General features: G+C 43.2%; 1 protein-coding gene across 5 annotated transcripts in view; it reads right to left on the bottom strand.

The window, feature by feature from the left end:
* The window catches only part of IQGAP1 (IQ motif containing GTPase activating protein 1), a 260,950-nt gene that overhangs the window by 19,932 nt on the left and 224,479 nt on the right, over nt 1-16,539 (bottom strand). For all 5 annotated transcript variants that reach the window (XM_056572114.1, XM_056572118.1, XM_056572116.1 and 2 more), the window contains 6 exons: nt 15,159-15,243; nt 6,924-7,156; nt 5,077-5,209; nt 4,739-4,841; nt 1,492-1,627; nt 1,178-1,265 (listed from right to left, as the gene is read on the bottom strand). In XM_056572114.1, the coding sequence (XP_056428089.1) occupies nt 1,178-1,265; nt 1,492-1,627; nt 4,739-4,841; nt 5,077-5,209; nt 6,924-7,156; nt 15,159-15,243 (778 nt within the window). The remainder of the gene's footprint in view (nt 1-1,177; nt 1,266-1,491; nt 1,628-4,738; nt 4,842-5,076; nt 5,210-6,923; nt 7,157-15,158; nt 15,244-16,539) is intronic.

Genomic DNA, 16,539 nt, shown 5'->3' with positions numbered 1-16,539 from the left:
CGAGGGGGGCTCCCCTCTTCCTCTGATCATGTGTGTGTTGAGTCACTGAGCCATTTTTATGTGAAAAAATTGCGCCACACAAAGAAAAGGGGGCGTGGCCCAGATGTGGAAAGGACACATGTGTTCCAGGTAACAGATAGAATACAGAATGCTTAAATATATGTGTGGGCAATGAGGGTAGAATATATGCAGGGTGTAAGAAAAAGAATTGGATTAGAATGTTAGAATAAACATTCACTGACGAAATAGCAGGAAATATGCGCATTGCGCATGCGTTATGTTCGCTAGGGGCGCATAAGTGTGAGCTCCGATCACGTGGTGTGATGGGAGCCAATAAGGGACCAGCAGGTGGAGTCGCACGCTGTGCCAGCTTTAGAACGTTGCTAAGGACGCGTCGTTAGAGGCGTCTGGTCACACGAGGTCTGGAGGACCAATGGGGACGGCAGGGCGTGTGCAGGTGCGTCAGCAGGTAAACAAAACATCGCCGACGAACGGGATATGACGGGCATAAGGCTGTCAGCGTATGGAATGTATGAAACTATAGTGTCTAGATATACAGATGTATGAGGGTGAAAGCGTATGATAAGCGAATGATGGTAAATAGCTGGAAATGGCATTAGGATATGGGTATGAATTAGGTGTCAGACACATCTGTATATCTAGACACTATAGTTTCATACATTCCATACGCTGACATTCATCTGAGGTTTATTATTAGCCTTCTTTTCTCCGCTTCTGATGACCACACGAGCAGCGCCAGGATTTCTAAGGTCTTTTTCTCTGCATTTGGATACATCCATGTATTAGGTAGTTGTGCTGGCTATTTTTGTTTTTGTTTTTTGCTGTGCAATTTAGGGGGAGTGGCACACTCTGTAGCCGTGCACCCCTCCCTGTTTCACAGGAGGTTTTTTAAATTGATAGTGGATCCAGCATGTCACCCAGTCAGAGGCCATATGCCCAGCAGAGGTGAGTGAAAGGAGTGTTAGAGTCCCATCCGCGTGGTGCATGGGGGACACGTTTTGATCAAAAAGTGCGCTTAGAGCCTCCATTTTTTGACCAAGAGTGCTGCTGCAGCCTTCTTTGCATACTATCTATCTATCTATCCCCACACATACATACATAAAGTATATAATGAATATGTCTAAGATTAAGTGAAATAAAAGTAATAATACTTCACCTGTTCTTGGGTTGCTGGTGTGTCCAAAATCTCTGTCAAGGTCTCCCCAGGTTGGAAACGAATGACATCCACTATCAGCCGTTTTGTGCTGGAAGGGAAAATAATGTAGTAAATTATTAAGCCATGTTACACAGATAAAGATTGGTGCTCTTCAATCGATCTGTAGGACATGTTGAATTTATTGCAACCGCTGCATGCAGGTCTCTTCCAGAAGGTTTACTTTATCATAAACAGTAATCCATTTAATTCTCAACACAGGAAAATAAGAAAAGAATTCCCAGTTGTGCTGAAATCCCCACAACTAAAATTCTTACTTCAGTAAGATGGTTCTTGCATCTTTTTCTGCATTCTCATCACCAATGACTTCAAACTTGTTAGTGAGTGTTAGGGACACCTCAGTCTTTGCTAGGGCCTCCTTACTGGAATCTGGTGAAGATCCAGGTCCCTCTCCTGGAGCAGATAAGAAAAATGAAGTCAGAAAAATACATTAAAGGGGTACTCCGGTGCTTAAACATCTTATCTCCTATCTAAAGGATAGGGGATAAGATGCCTGATCGCGGGAGTCCCGCCGCTGGGGACCCCCATGATCATGCACACGGCACCCCGTTTGTAATCAGTGCCCGGAGCGTGTTCGCTCCGGGACTGATTACCGGCGACCGCAGGGCCGGCGGCGTGTGACGTCACGCCTCCACCCCCGTGTGACGTCACGCTCCGCCTCTCAGTGGAAGCCTACGGGAGGGGGCGTGATAGCTATCACACCCCCTCCTGTAGGCTTGCATTGAGGGGCGGAGCGTGACGTCACACGGGGGCGGAGGCGTGACGTCACAAGCCGCCCGCCCTGCGGTCGACCATAATCAGACCTGGAGCGAACACGCTCCGAGTCTAATTACAAACGGGGTGCCGCGTGCATGATCACGGGGGGTCCCCAGCTGCGGGACTCCCGCGATCAGGCATCTTATCCCCTATCCTTTGGATAGGGGATAAGATGTTTAAGCCCCGGAGTACCCCTTTAAAGGAGTACTCTACTGGAAAATATTTTTTTGAAAATCAACTGGTGCCAGAAAGTTAAATTAATTCTATTAATTCTATTAAAAAATCTTAATCCTTCCAGTACTTAACTTAATCCTTCAGCTGCTGTATCGTCCACGGGAAGTTATTTTCTTTTTGAATTTCCTTTCCTTACTGTCCAGAGAAGGATAGGTTTGCTAAGAGGATTTGCTTCTACTGGACAGTTTCTAAAATGGACAGAGGTGTCAGCAGAGAGCACTGTGGTCAAACAGAAAGGAAATTCAAAAAGAAAAGAACTTCCTGTGGAGCATATAACAGCTGATAAGTACTGGAAGGATTAAGATTTTTAAATAGAAGTAATTTACAAATCTGTTTAACTTTCTGGCACCAGTTGATTTTGATTTTTTTTTCCAGTGGAGTACCCCTTTAAAGCCATGCCATAAAGTGTGAAACTCTGGTAACTGAGATCTGCAACAGAGATATATAAATGCTCTTAGATGTAGCACAAAACATCCATAGTTTATATAGGTGCCTGCATGGGTTAATTTATAAGAAAACAAAAGAAGTTAAAACTCCCTAACAAACACAAGGAAACTTGCTCAGTCTAACTATAGTTTTCTAGAATTTTTAAAGCTTTACACTAGCAGATTGCTATTTAAAGTAGGGATCGACCGATATCGTTTTTTTAGGGCCGATACCGATAATCTGTGGAGGTTAGGGCCGATAGCCGATAACTTATACCGATATTCCGGTATAAGTTATCGGCTATTTAACCCCTGCGACACCGCTGCAGATCATTGATTTAAAGCGGGCGCTTTAAATCAATGATCTGCAGTGGCTTTTGCGGGGCCATAGGCCGCCGCCACCACCCGCTTCTCTCCCCTACCTGCCAGGGTGCTCCGGGCCATCCATCGTTCATGTAGTGTCCGGGGGCGTTCCGGGTGGAGGGTGGTCCGGTCCGGGCTGTCCTTCTTCTCCGGCGGTCATCTTCTCCATTCCGGGCAGGCTCCGGCCTAGTACGCTGCATAGACGCCGCTGCGCAGTGACACCCGTGCGCAGCGACGCACCTGACGTCACGGCGTAGCGGCGTCTATGCAGCGTACTAGGCCGGAGCCTGCCCGGAGTGGAGAAGAAGACCGTGGGAGAAGAAGGACAGCCCGGACCGGACCACCCTCCACCCGGAACGCCCCCGGACACTACATGAAGGAAGGATGGCCTGGACCACCCCCATTACGGGTAAGTTTAATTTTTTTATTGACTCGGAGGGTGGGGGAGGGGCCTGACCGGTATAGCGGTATGGGCAAAAATCCATACCGGTATACCGCCTAGCATCACGGTGGGGGGTGCGACGCGGTGCGGTGGGTCGGGGGTGCGGTGGGTCGAGGGGGTGGCAGTCGCAGTGCGGTGGGGGCGGGGCATTATCGGCTTATCGGCAAGATAATTGCCGATACCGATAATGCCCAAAATCGTGATTATCGGCCGATAATATCGGCCATACCGATAATCGGTCGATCCCTAATTTAAAGGGAATCTTTCAGCTTGATTGCATGCTCAGACATCAAGTGTCAAAGAGGCTGCGCTGAGCTGCAACCTGCATGCCTACTTTGTGCCCCACCCCTCCCTACCTTGACTGATTGATGTGCATGGCTTATTGCTGTACGTTAATCAATCATGTCAGGAAAGGGTGGGGGAGAGAGGAGGCAAGCATCCAGCTGCTCAGCACAACCTGAACCTTGATCTCTGAGCATGATCTAGAGCAGACAGATTCCGGGGTCATTAAGGTAATCCCTTTGCTTATGTCCTAATAAGGCATAAATGTGTGTCCTGTATGGGATGTCCTGTATGGTACTTACCTCTGAATCAGACAGGAGAGCTGCTAAGTAGGAGCTGAACCCACTCTGGCCAGCCTCAGCCATTCTTGACCTTTTAAGGCTATGACTGAATAGCCTTTGAAAAGCATTTATTTACTTTTCTACAGCATGCTATGGGAGTTCAATTTTTCTCTAAATTTGTACACAACCTATATGATTCTTTCAAGTGGCCCTCCAAGATTTTGTCTTTTCGCCCACCCTTATCCATTCTTTGAGCTCATGTTTAACACCATTGCCCTCATTTTCCCCAGTGAGAGAACATAGAGTCCATAAGACTCTTTATCTCATCTTTCCCTGAGCAGCAGCTAAATGGTAGAAAATGTGTAATGAAGACTAATTAGAAAGTTGCTCAATTTTGCATTAAGTAAACAAATGGACAGTAAAAAAAAAAATCAGTGCAAAAGTTTTCTATTTTTCCTTTTATATTACATTACTAGTTGTTAGGTTCAGACAATAAATAATAGGTAATGCACAGTTCATCACTGGAGATTCCCGGAAATGGATGTGACATGACCAGCTGATCAATGTGAAGGGAGTAAAGCAAGTGCGCTTTACTCCCTGGGTCTTAGCGATTGTTGTCTTGCTGCCCCATAGACTTAAAACGTAGCAGAGAGACAAAGATTGCTGTGGCTAGTCAAAAGTTTATTCTTATTTCCTCAATACATTAACAGCAATCTCTCACCTATAAGAGACTCAATAGTAGGCACTTCTCCAAGATCATCTAACAGCTCATGGATGGGATCATTGTGCTCTGGAGCTATTGCGTCCTGGTGGTCTAGTAGCAGCTGCAACATGACAAACAATGTAAATTAATGTCCTGTGGTTACACTAACAGCAGAATAGAAAATACCACATTGTGTACATGTTTCACGTTCAGTTTATGGTGCTGAAAAAAGTTTTGCAGACACTGTGCAACAAGACTAAGGTTAACAGGTAAAGATGCAATAGCAGAATAGCATATGGCAATATTGTCAGTGTAGCCCAAGCCTTATGTACGCTTCTCAAAGAAAAAGTACTTACTGTATGTGTATTTACAATTTCTCCTATAGAAATATAGATAACTGGTTTAGTAAGGGTGATCAGATCAGAATATTCATCCACATTAAATTTATCCTGTGGCTCTGGAACCTCACAAGCAGCCTGGAAGAAACGTCTGTGGACAATTGGGAATAAGCATTAAGAGGTGGTAGGAATCATGAGGGGTACACAGACATAACAAGATGTACAGTCTGGTAATGTAGAGAATACAGGCTCACACGCTGAACATATCAAAATGACTTATGGGGGAGAAGCATACAACAAATCATTAATGTGTTCCAGGAAAATTGCTATTTGGAGTTCAATGCATTTCAGTTGTCACCTCAGGCAGATGAAAGACCAGACCAATTCCTGAGCACAAGTGATATGTCAGCAATGGTTATTATATACTGCAATACAATAAAGCAGCGCAATACTTTTAATCAAATTATCCAACATAAACCATTTACATGTACTGTATACAGCAGTGGTCTCCAACCTGCGCACCTCCAGATGTTGCAAAACTACAACTCCCAGCATGCCCGGACAGCCATTGGCTGTCCGGGCATGCTGGGAGTTGTAGTTTTGTAACATCTGGAGGTCCGCAGGTTGGAGACCACTGGTATTTAGCGCATAGTCCACATACTATACTATAAATACACAGGAACATCAAGCATTAAAGGGGTTATCCAGGAAAAAACTTTTTTTTATATATCAACTGGCTCCAGAAAGTTAAACAGATTTGTAAATTACTTCTATTGAAAAATCCTAATCATTTGATTACTCATGAGCTTCTGAAGTTAAGGTTGTTCTTTTCTCTCTAAGTGCTCTCTGATGACACATGTCTCGGGAACAGCCCAGTTTAGAAGAGGTTTGCTATGGAGATTTGCTTCTAAACTGGGCGGTTCCCGGGACAGGTGTCATCAGAGAGCACTTAGACAGAAAAGAACAACCTTAACTTCAGAAGTTCATAAGTACTGAAAGGATTAAGATTTTTTGATAGAAGTAATTTACAAATCTGTTTAACTTTCTGGAGCCAGTTGATGTATAAAAAAAAAGTTTTTTTTCCTGGATAACCCCTTTAAATATCTGGTAGCATAAATGTTTTTCAGTTTCTTTTTCTCAGTGAAAGGAATTGTTTTAAAAGGCATGTGTCCTCAGAAAATGACCAATTGTTTAAATCAAGTTTTTAGTTCAGCCGAATGTTTAAGAATTTTTGGTGATATATATATTTTTTTTTCTAATTTTCTATTTTAAGATATATATTTTATAATAATCCTAAAATCTTGCAGTTTCCATTCTGGCCACCATGCCTAAAACTAAGCTGATATAGTTCAGAATAATGAGTCGGCACTATAGCAGAAAGTGCTCATGGATCGTGGAAATCCAATGTATGTAACAGAAATCCCAGCACAGTTATTCTTGAATAATCACTTGGTTTATTTCAGCAGAAACTGCATTTACTTTAACACTGTTCAAATGATTATCCAAGAATAACTGAGTGCCGGGATTTCTGTTACATACATTGGATTTCCACGATCCACGTGCACCCTCTGCTATAGTGCCGACCCATTATTCTGAACTAAGCTGAGACTTCCTGTTCTGTACAGATCATTTCCCAGAAATGCCTTTCTTTGCAGTACAGACAGAAGTACATTGAAAGGTGACACCAGTAGAGAGATAACAGTGGATCCACCACCATTCATAGCAGAGATTAGAACCCCCCTCCTTGTAGAATGACCTAAATTAGAACCACCCTCCTTGTAGAATGACCTAAATTAGAACCCCCCTCCTTGTAGAATGACCTAAATTAGAACCACCCTCCTTGTAGAATGACCTAATTTACTTACCTAAATTTCTGGTAGGACTGAGCAAGATACTCATTGATCATGCTCAAGTGGGCATTATCCCCAAGGAACATCTTGTTGGAGGCAGCATGTTGGAGCATCTTAGCAATGGATCCAAGGTTTCGGCGTTGATCCGTGGTGAGCTGACCTCCAGCAGAAAGGTCAATAATATCAAAGGCATCTGGAGCCACAATAGCTGGATTCATGTAGCGATAATACAGCAGATTTCCCACGATCTATTACATTGAACCAAACATATTACTAGTTAGATACTAGTGAAATATATATGAGGTCACTAAGTTAAACAATTTTAACAGATACCCAGGCTAAAAGTATAATGTGGCTGATCCCTTGGAATCACTTGGAATGCGCACTACTGCTCGAAAGTCAAAGGGACTGCTGAAGATAAGAGTTTGGTGCTCAGCAGTCTCTGACAGTCCAACAGACAAGGAATGGAACAGCAGTGTTCATGCTTGACCACCACTTTATTTAACTGAAAGGGCACAGGACACTGGTTCTTGTGAATGGTGGAAGGTGCTAGTAGTATGACCCCCAACCGATCAAACACTTATGACCCATAAGTTCTGAATATGTGAAAAGCCCTTGATTTAATAAAATAAATAAGTAATTATAAATATCAGAGAAATCCAAAACTGTCATTCAATGCTATGTAGCATCAGCTTAGGGCTTGTTATGGTGTATACAGTAGTTGTGCCCATAAGTTTACATACCCTTGCAGAATTTATGATTTCTTAACCATTGTTCAGAGAATATAAATGATAAGACAAAAACTTTTCTTTCACTCATGGTTAGTGGTTGGCTGAAGCCATTTATTGTCAAACAACTATGTTTACTCATTTAAAATCATAATCACAACACAAACTACCCAAATGACCCTAATCAAAAGTTTACATACTCCAGTTCTTGATACCCTGTATTGTCCCCTTTAACATCAATGACAGCTTGAAGTATTTTGCGGTAGATGTGGATGAGTCTCTTTATCTTCTCAGATGGTAAAGCTGCCCATTCTTCCTGGCAAAAAGCCTCCAGTTCCCCTAAATTCTGTCTTGCGGTCTCCCCAGAGGGGCTCAATGATATTGAGGTCTGGAGACTGAGATGGCCACTCCAGAACCTTCACTTTATTTTGCTGTAGCCAATGACGGGTCAACTTGGCCTTGCAATATGTAGGCTGAGGCATGTCTAAGACCCTATCCAAGCATGCCTAATATTCATCAAATGGAAAGTAGATGAATGCAAGAATATACTATTTTGCTGATTTGTTAATAGAAGTAGAATTACAAGATAAAAGGAGATCTATTTCATCATAAGCCAAGACCCAGTCATAATAAGAAAATAAGGTGATAAGAAGGATCACGTGCCCATATGTCATTAGTATATAAGAAATATAAAAATTAACCAAAATATAAAAAACTAAATTGGGAAGAATGAGGCCATTTGGGCCAAGTGGGCCATAAATTGAAAAAAATAAAACATTTTTACACTGAAATGCTGAAGTTACCCAATTTTTTACATTTTCACAAGGGGTAATGGGAGAAACTGGGTTACAAATTTTGGAGGGCTTTTTCTCCCGACTATGGAAATATATCCACATATAGCACACAACAAGGCTCAGAAGTCATAGAGGTCAGTTTACATTTGAGGCCTATGGCATATCAGTAGCTGACGGCTACATACATTCAGAGGAAAATACAAAAATGAAACACCCACATGTGACACCATTACAGAAAGTACCCCCCCTGAGGAATGGGTATAGGGACACTTTGAACACAAGGGTGTTTCCTAAATTTATTTTCCAGGAATGGATGAAAGGTAGCTTTTGAAAATTGCAATTTTCAACCTATGCTCTACTTTATCTTTCTGTGAACAACTAACATGCTACTCCAAATTGTCGACTGGAAATACGCCATTTTTTTGGGATTGTCCCTTCTTTCCAGTGTGGGGGACCTCACCTGGAAAGTGTTGGGACGATCTGGGCGACCACAGTTCCAGAGGTGCTCTGGCCTGCTCTTCGGTGGACACCAAAGATGAGGGCCTTTAGAACTTCGTCTTGGAACTGCAGGAATGTCTCTGTGCTGCCAGTGTACTAGGACAGTACAAAAGAGTTGTACATGGCAACCTGTACCATGCAGACTGCAACTTTTTTGTACCACACTCGTGTTTTCCACATGGCATTATGTGGCTTGAGGACTTGATCAGAGAAATCAACTCCCCCCATATACTGATTGTAGTCCAGAATACAATCAGGCTTGAGGACTAGTTCCTCAGTACCTCGCACAGGGACAGGGGTGCTGCCGTTCCCATGAATTTTGGTGAGCATAAGGACATCCCTCTTGTCCTTATACTTGACCAGCAACAGGTTTTCATATAAAAATGCACGGGACTCACCCCGGGGAATAGGAGTGTGGAGGGGATAGGTCGGAAGGCCTCTTTGATTCTTCTGCACTGTCCCACAAGCGTGCGTGGATCTGGCGGCGAGGGATGTAAAGAGAGGGATACTAGTCTAAAAGTTATCCACGTAAAGGTGGTAATCTTTATCTAGCAATGGGTGCAAAAGGCCGCAAAACGATTTTCCCGCTAACACCCAGAGTGGGGGAACATTCTGGGGATTCAATATGGGTATCTTGTCCCTCATACATTATAAACTTGCAAGTATACCCTGAGGTACTCTTGCAAAGTTAATACATCTTCACGCCATACCGCACCCACTTGGATGGGATGTATTGCTGGAAGCTGAGTCTCCCCTTAAAGCTGATGAGAGACTCATCAATAGGGACCTCCCGCCCAGGGACATAGGCCTCCCAAAATTTGGCCCCGAAGTGATTGATGACCAGCCTGATTTTATACAGGCGGTCATACGCTGGATCAGTTCGAGGGGACATGCCGCATTATCAGCATAATGCCTCGAACAGGGGACAGGTCATGGCCATACTGTAGAGCGGGGTCTGGTAGAGGACGTCCCCACTCCAGTACTGCCTGACCTTTGGTTTTTTATCTAGACCCATATACAACATGAGGCCCCAAAAGGTCTGCATATCAGCTGCATCGACTGGGAACCAGCCGCCAGGCTTAGCTAAAAAGGAGCCCAGTTTGCGGCGACAAACTGTTGGGCGTACAGATTCGTCTGCTCAACCATCATATTGACAAAGTCGTTACTAAAAATAAATAGTCCATTTCAGTGAACCCGACAATGTCAATCTTGATTCCTGAGTCACCAACAAGCTCAGGAATCACGGGCTAGTGATCCGCTGGCTCAGTCCAGACAAGTCCAGTACGGGGCACTAGTGAACTTAGCTGGGGGGCTTGACTAGTATGAGCGCCAGGGGGACTCATACTAGCATGGGGAACAGAGTCAGGAGCAAAGGAGGTTTGCGTCCTCGCATGGCGGCATGTCCGCTGCATGGCTCATCATCAGAACTAGATGATGAGGAGGATGAGGAAATAAGGAAGGTGGGGTCTTCCTCGTCCTCTGTGGCGCTTTCAGTGTCAGAGGCAAGTATGGCATATGGCTCCTCTGCTGAAAACGCCCTGTGGGCCACTTCCCTACTCTAATGAGGGCAGGGGTGTGTGTGTATGTGTGGGGAAAACCTTATTAGTGTATGTGCTGTGTCTGGTGTGGTGCGATACTACTTGCCCTACCCTAACCCTCCCTAACCCACAACCTAAACAAAAATATTAAATAAAAAAAATAAAAAATAATAAATAAAAAGCTTTTTTTTTTTAAATAAAATTTAAAAGTGATTAAAACCCGAAAAAAGCACCTGCCTGAACCCCCAAAAAAACGCTGATCAGTGATAAATCACTGACAGCGGTGGGGCAGGCCGGACACACAGGTACGGTCCGTCCACACAGCATAGGCCTGCTACTGGTGGCACGGACCGCCTATACAAAATACAAAAAGCCGCTATAAACCCGACTATGGGACTGATCAGCAGCGGGTGGGCTTTAGCTAACGGTGGCCCTCTTTTATATGGAAGAGGGACAGCCACATAGTTGATCAAAAAAAAAAGGTCTGCGCCCCCCCCCCCCCCAAAAAATGCTGGGGGCAGAGCGCAGCGATCCTGTGGGACCCGCGGACACCTACGGTATGGTGCGCTGAAGAAAAAAAAAATGATCTTTTTTTTACCCCTAAAGCTCTGTCCCTGCCTAACTAAAGCTTTCCCTAAACGCTATTGTGGCACATGGCACTTTTTTCTCCTCCCCCTCTCTCATACAGGGGGCTCTCCTCATACAATGTGATTGGTGCGGACACTACGACCAACCAATCACAGCTGTCCTGGGGGGGGGGGGGTGGCAACACTGCCACATCCCAGAACAGTGTGGATGATGATTGGTGGTGTATAGTACACCACTGATCATCATCCTTTTCTGGGTCATGGGGTAACATGTGACCCCCATGACCCGGAATCGCCACAGATCGCCGGTTTGTATTTACTTTATTTCCGGTCCTCGCCCGACTAGTGGCGGGGAACAGAATCGCCGTAAATCACCATTCTGAATTGAATGGCAATTTGCGGCGATTGCTGATATGGGGGGTCCCCCTTGGCGATGTGCCAGGATGCCTGCTGAATTCCCACGTACCTGTACGCCCTGGGTCATTAAGGGCTGGGGATGCAGGGCATACCTGTACGCCCTCATCCCCAAGTGGTTTAAGGGGTACTCCCGTGGAAAACTTTTTTTTTTTTAATCAACTGGTGCCAGAAAGTTAAACAGATTTGTAAATCACTTCTATTAAAAAATATCTTAATTCTTCCAGTACTTTTTAGGGGCTGTACACTAAAGAGAAATCCAAAAAGAAATGCACTTCCTGTGATGTCCTGACCACAGTGCTCTCTGCTGTCCCTTTTAGGAACTGTCCAAAGCAGCATTTGTTTGCTATGGGGATTTTCTCCTGCTCTGGACAGTTCCTAAAATGGACAGAGGTGTCAGCAGAGAGCACTGTGGGCATTACTTCAGAGGAAATGCATTTCTTTTTTTGATTTCTCTGTAGCATACAGACCCTAATAAGTACTGGAAGGATTAAGATTTTTTAATAGAAGTGATTTACAAATCTGTTTCACTTTCTGGCACCAGTTGATTTAAAAAAAAAAAAAAAAAGTTTTCCAGTGGAGTTCCCTTTAAGGTCAAAATGGGCTGTGTCCTTAAGGGGTTAAAAAGAGTAAACACAGTTTGACAATAAATGGCTTCAGCCAACCACTAACCATGAGAGAAAGAAAAGTTTTTGTGTTATCATTCATATTCTCTGAACAATGGTTAAAAAATCATAAATTCTGCAAAGATATGTAAACTTATGAGCACAACTGTATAATGGCCAACCTAGGAGATCGGCGCAAGTATTGTGACAGCCCCCAATCAATTATTGTTTTAGTGGTAAAACTCCGTTAAGTGGTCATAATACACAATGAAGTTGTAGTTATCTTCCGCTGTACTAGTGAAACAAAATAATCACCTTGGTCAGAGCTAGAGCATTATCGATGTCTCAGTGCAGAGAAGCAGAAAGCTAGAAGAACAGAAAAGAGAGTAGATTTCAGATAAAGTGCAGCTGTAGTCAGCAGACAGAAAAGAAGTGAGAACATCTGAAATAAAAAAAAGCATAGGAAGAATCCAAAGCAACAAGGCTGTCATTCTAAAAGTGACCAGCAGGGGGTGCCATATCACTAGTTGAAACAGTGTTGTACATAGCACATATTAAACTAATGAAAAAAGCAGCAAGCAGCAATGTATACATACATGTACAAAAAATAAGTATAGAAATAAATGTTTCTTTTATTGATACTTATCATGAAAAGAAATCTAGAATCTGCTGACATCACAGTCCACGATGCTGCATAACATCTGTCTAGATATGAAGAGGCATGAAGGGGTGTGTTGTCTGGAAAAATTGGTTGACCACTGATACTATGGCTGTAACAGTATGATAACAGTGGGGGGGGGGGGGGGGATTTAACATTGATTTTACTCTGGTTTGTGGGGTAAATTTGTTGCACAGTTTGTCTCAGATGCTGTTTAGAGTCTTTTCATTACAACTTTTGCTTTAGAAGAATATTTTTTAAAAGAACATACTAAGTAGAGATTTCAGTTGATATCGCCACTTGGTATAAGGAATTTATGATGTGTGACTTTTTAGTTTGTCACAAATTTAGGCGCAACTGCCCTTACTGAGCCGTAAATCTACACCAGTCCTGACTTGGCTTGCAAACTGACTGTGGACAGCATTATTAAAAAGTCACATGGGTTAAAAAGTCACACAAAAAGTCACAAAAGGGGCAACATACAAAAAGTCACAAAAGGGGAAACATACAAAATGAAGTACTGGAGTAAGAAATGTGATCAGCACCATATTTATCACATGCCATACTACATGTAATACATTTAGTGCAGGTACATAGTTTCCATCACATGAATTAATGGAGTAAAAAGATGCTCACCTACTCCACTTTTCATGAATATTGCCAGCATTTTTATATATGAGAGAAAAAGACAACTAAACCAGCAGAACTTTCTCTAATGCTGCAATCTTGATGGGGATCTAAACTTAAAGGGGTATTCCATGAAAAATATATATATATATATTTCCATATCTACTGGCTCCAGAAAGTGAAACAGATTTGTTCTATTAATCTGTTTACTTCTATAAAAAAAAAAAAAAAAAACTTAATCCTTACAGTACTTATCAGCTGCTGAAGTTGAGTTGTTCCTTTCTGCCTGACAACAGTGCTCTCTACTGACACCTCTGTCCATGTCAGGAACTGACCAGAGCAGGATAGGTTTGCTATGGGGATTTGCTCCTAATCTGGACAGTTCCTGAGACAGACAGAGGTGTTAGCAGAGAGCACTGTTGTGAGACAGAAAAAAAAAAAACTTAACTTCAGCAGCTGATAAGTACTGGAAGGATTAATATTTTTCCATGCAATACCCCTTTAAGTTATAAAGCAAAATATTCTATACTTGGATTGTTTAAGTGTAAAAAACTGGTGTAAAGAATGAGGCTAAATAATATTTTTTTGCAGAATTAGTAAAAGTAAACTTTTCTAAACAGGCATCTGCTGCTTTCTGTTACAAGAAAGAGAAAAGTGGTGCAGCTGTACACAGGGCTATGTGGTTATGAATGTGGGAAAGGCCCTGGCTCTATATCCAGCAGTCTTCTGCTAAGGTCTTGGGTTGCACACTTTGCAGGGTGAGAATCACTGTTGTAAATTGTACAGTGGGAAGACTGAGTTTTTATGACATTGGGATAAATATAAGGCAGTACCTGGGAACTACCTTCCACACTGATAGTTTGTCACACTCCACCCTCCTACCTGTGTGCTGACAGAGCTGCTGATGAGTTTTTTATACTTTAGTGATAAATCTTTTCTGCAATCATTGTCAGTAGTATAGTAAAGCTGGCCATACAATTTCTGGAACTGTGCACATTGATCACACATGGTTTTTTCAGAGACTGATATAAGCTGCTTCCAGCAATCTCTGGCAGAAGTTTAAGGACGGGAGATCCCCTTGCACATTAGTCAGTTTATCCTGCCAAGTTTTATTTAAAGGGGTACTCCGCCCCTAGACATCTTATCCTCTATCCAAAGGATAGGGGATAAGATATCAGATCGCCGCGGTCCCGCTGCTGGCGAGCCCCAGGATCCCCGCTGCGGCTATCATTACAGCACAGAGCGAGTTCGCTCTGCACGTAATGACGGGCAATACAGGGGCCGGAGCATCGTTACGTCACGGCTCCGCCCCTTTCAATACAAGTCTATGGGAGGGGGTGTGGCGGTCATCACGCCCCCTCCCATAGACTTGCATTAAGGGGACGGGCCGTGATGTCACGAGGGGCAGAGCCATGATGTCACGCTGCTCCATCCTTTGTATCGCCCGTCATTACGTACAGAGCTAACTTGCTCTATGCTGTAATGATAGCAGGGTGCCGCAGCAGGGATCCCAGAGCTCCCCAGCTGCGGGACTGCGGCGATCTGACATCTTATCCCCTATCCTATGGATAGGGGATAAGATGTCTAGGGGCGGAGTACCCCTTTAAGGCTTTTTGTAGCACTATTGATTGTTTTTAATATTAGGTGATTGCCGCAGTCCAGAGCCATACAATGAGTTGTGTACAATCTTGTGGACGGAAGCTTTTACTCCATAGTTAGCAGCACTACAAAAAGTCACCTTGTTAACCCGGGTCCAAAGCACATGGCCAGTTTAGCTCCATCAAACCTTGTAGAAACTAACCTTAAGCAAGTCATCTTCTCCAGCATCAGGAAACTTTTCATGAAGAGTATCTTTCAGGACCTTAGCAATGTAACGCATTGCATAACTGGAAAAGTATGGGAAATGCCAATGAATTATACAGAACATGTGGAAATAGTAAAAAAAAAATGTGGATAATGTTAATAAAGTGAATATTAGCTATTGCCGCAGCCAGACTCATCTATTCTTCAGCCATTACACTGATGTTTCCACCCTGTGTCAGTCAATACACTGGTTACCTTTTCCGTACAAAATCCTCACTCTCACCCAGAGCTCCCTACATCTTCTCCCTCATCTCTATCTATCATCCTACACATGCTCTCCGCTCTGCTAATGATCTTAAACTAACTTCGTCCAAAATCAAAAACTCTCACTTCTGGTCTCCAAGACTTTGTCCATGTTGCACCATTTTTCTGGAATACAATCCAGTTTTCAACATGCCCTAAAGACACATCTCTTCATGCAGGCCTATAACATCCTCTCATCTCCCCTATTATCACTTTGCCCCCATTAGAGACCTCTGGGTCTTGGAGACATCAAATGTGCCAAACCCCCCCATCTCCCATGCACTATGGACATTCAAAATTTTGTAAGTGAGTGCTTCATCCACCTTAATGTAACCACCACTATTGATAAAACATGGCTGGACCATTGTATCAATGAAGCACTTTCTGCTTTTTGTCTCAACCCCATTCCTTATAGTCTCTATAGCCTCATTCCTCTTGTTTACCTATTAAGTGTGTAATATTGTAAAGTCTGATACTTGTCTTCATTTGTACCCCACCAAATTATAAAGTATGTATGCAATATAAAAATTAATTATATTATTATTTGTGCGGTTAACTGTTCAGTACATATCAGTTACAACCTACAAATTGCTATGGAATTTAAAGCATTTCTGAGCCCCAAAACTGCTGACAGCTCTACGGAGAATGGAGAGAGCACTGTAAACATACCAGGGATGATGTATGTATGAGAAAAGCTAGTTTTAATGTTCCAGGCACCACAAACACAAGTACCCAGGAGGTGGACCTTCTTTATGTTTTGGTATGTCCCTGGCCCCTCCTCCCAACTCTGAGTGACCACTCTAGGGTCCAATCAGGAAACTGTGTGATATGTCACTCTGTGATATGTCAATCAGACCTAAGTGGAGGGAAGCATCAGTGAGAAGGGCATTCAACATGAAGGGTCTGGGCCCCTGGGCACTTACAGTTGTGGCAATAGAGACATTAAAACTAAGTTTTCTTGGTCCTGCAACCTGCAACACTATCACTAAGGTAAGCAAAAAAGTATTTAGTCAGCCACCAATTGTATACAGGCCTCCCACTTAAAAAGACGAGAGAGGCCTGTATACCTCAACTAT

The sequence above is a fragment of the Hyla sarda genome, chromosome 4 (assembly GCF_029499605.1).
Source record: "Hyla sarda isolate aHylSar1 chromosome 4, aHylSar1.hap1, whole genome shotgun sequence".
Taxonomy (NCBI): Eukaryota; Metazoa; Chordata; class Amphibia; order Anura; family Hylidae; genus Hyla; species Hyla sarda.
Note: the sequence above shows the minus strand (reverse complement) of the source record. Positions and strands in the feature narration are given on the sequence as shown.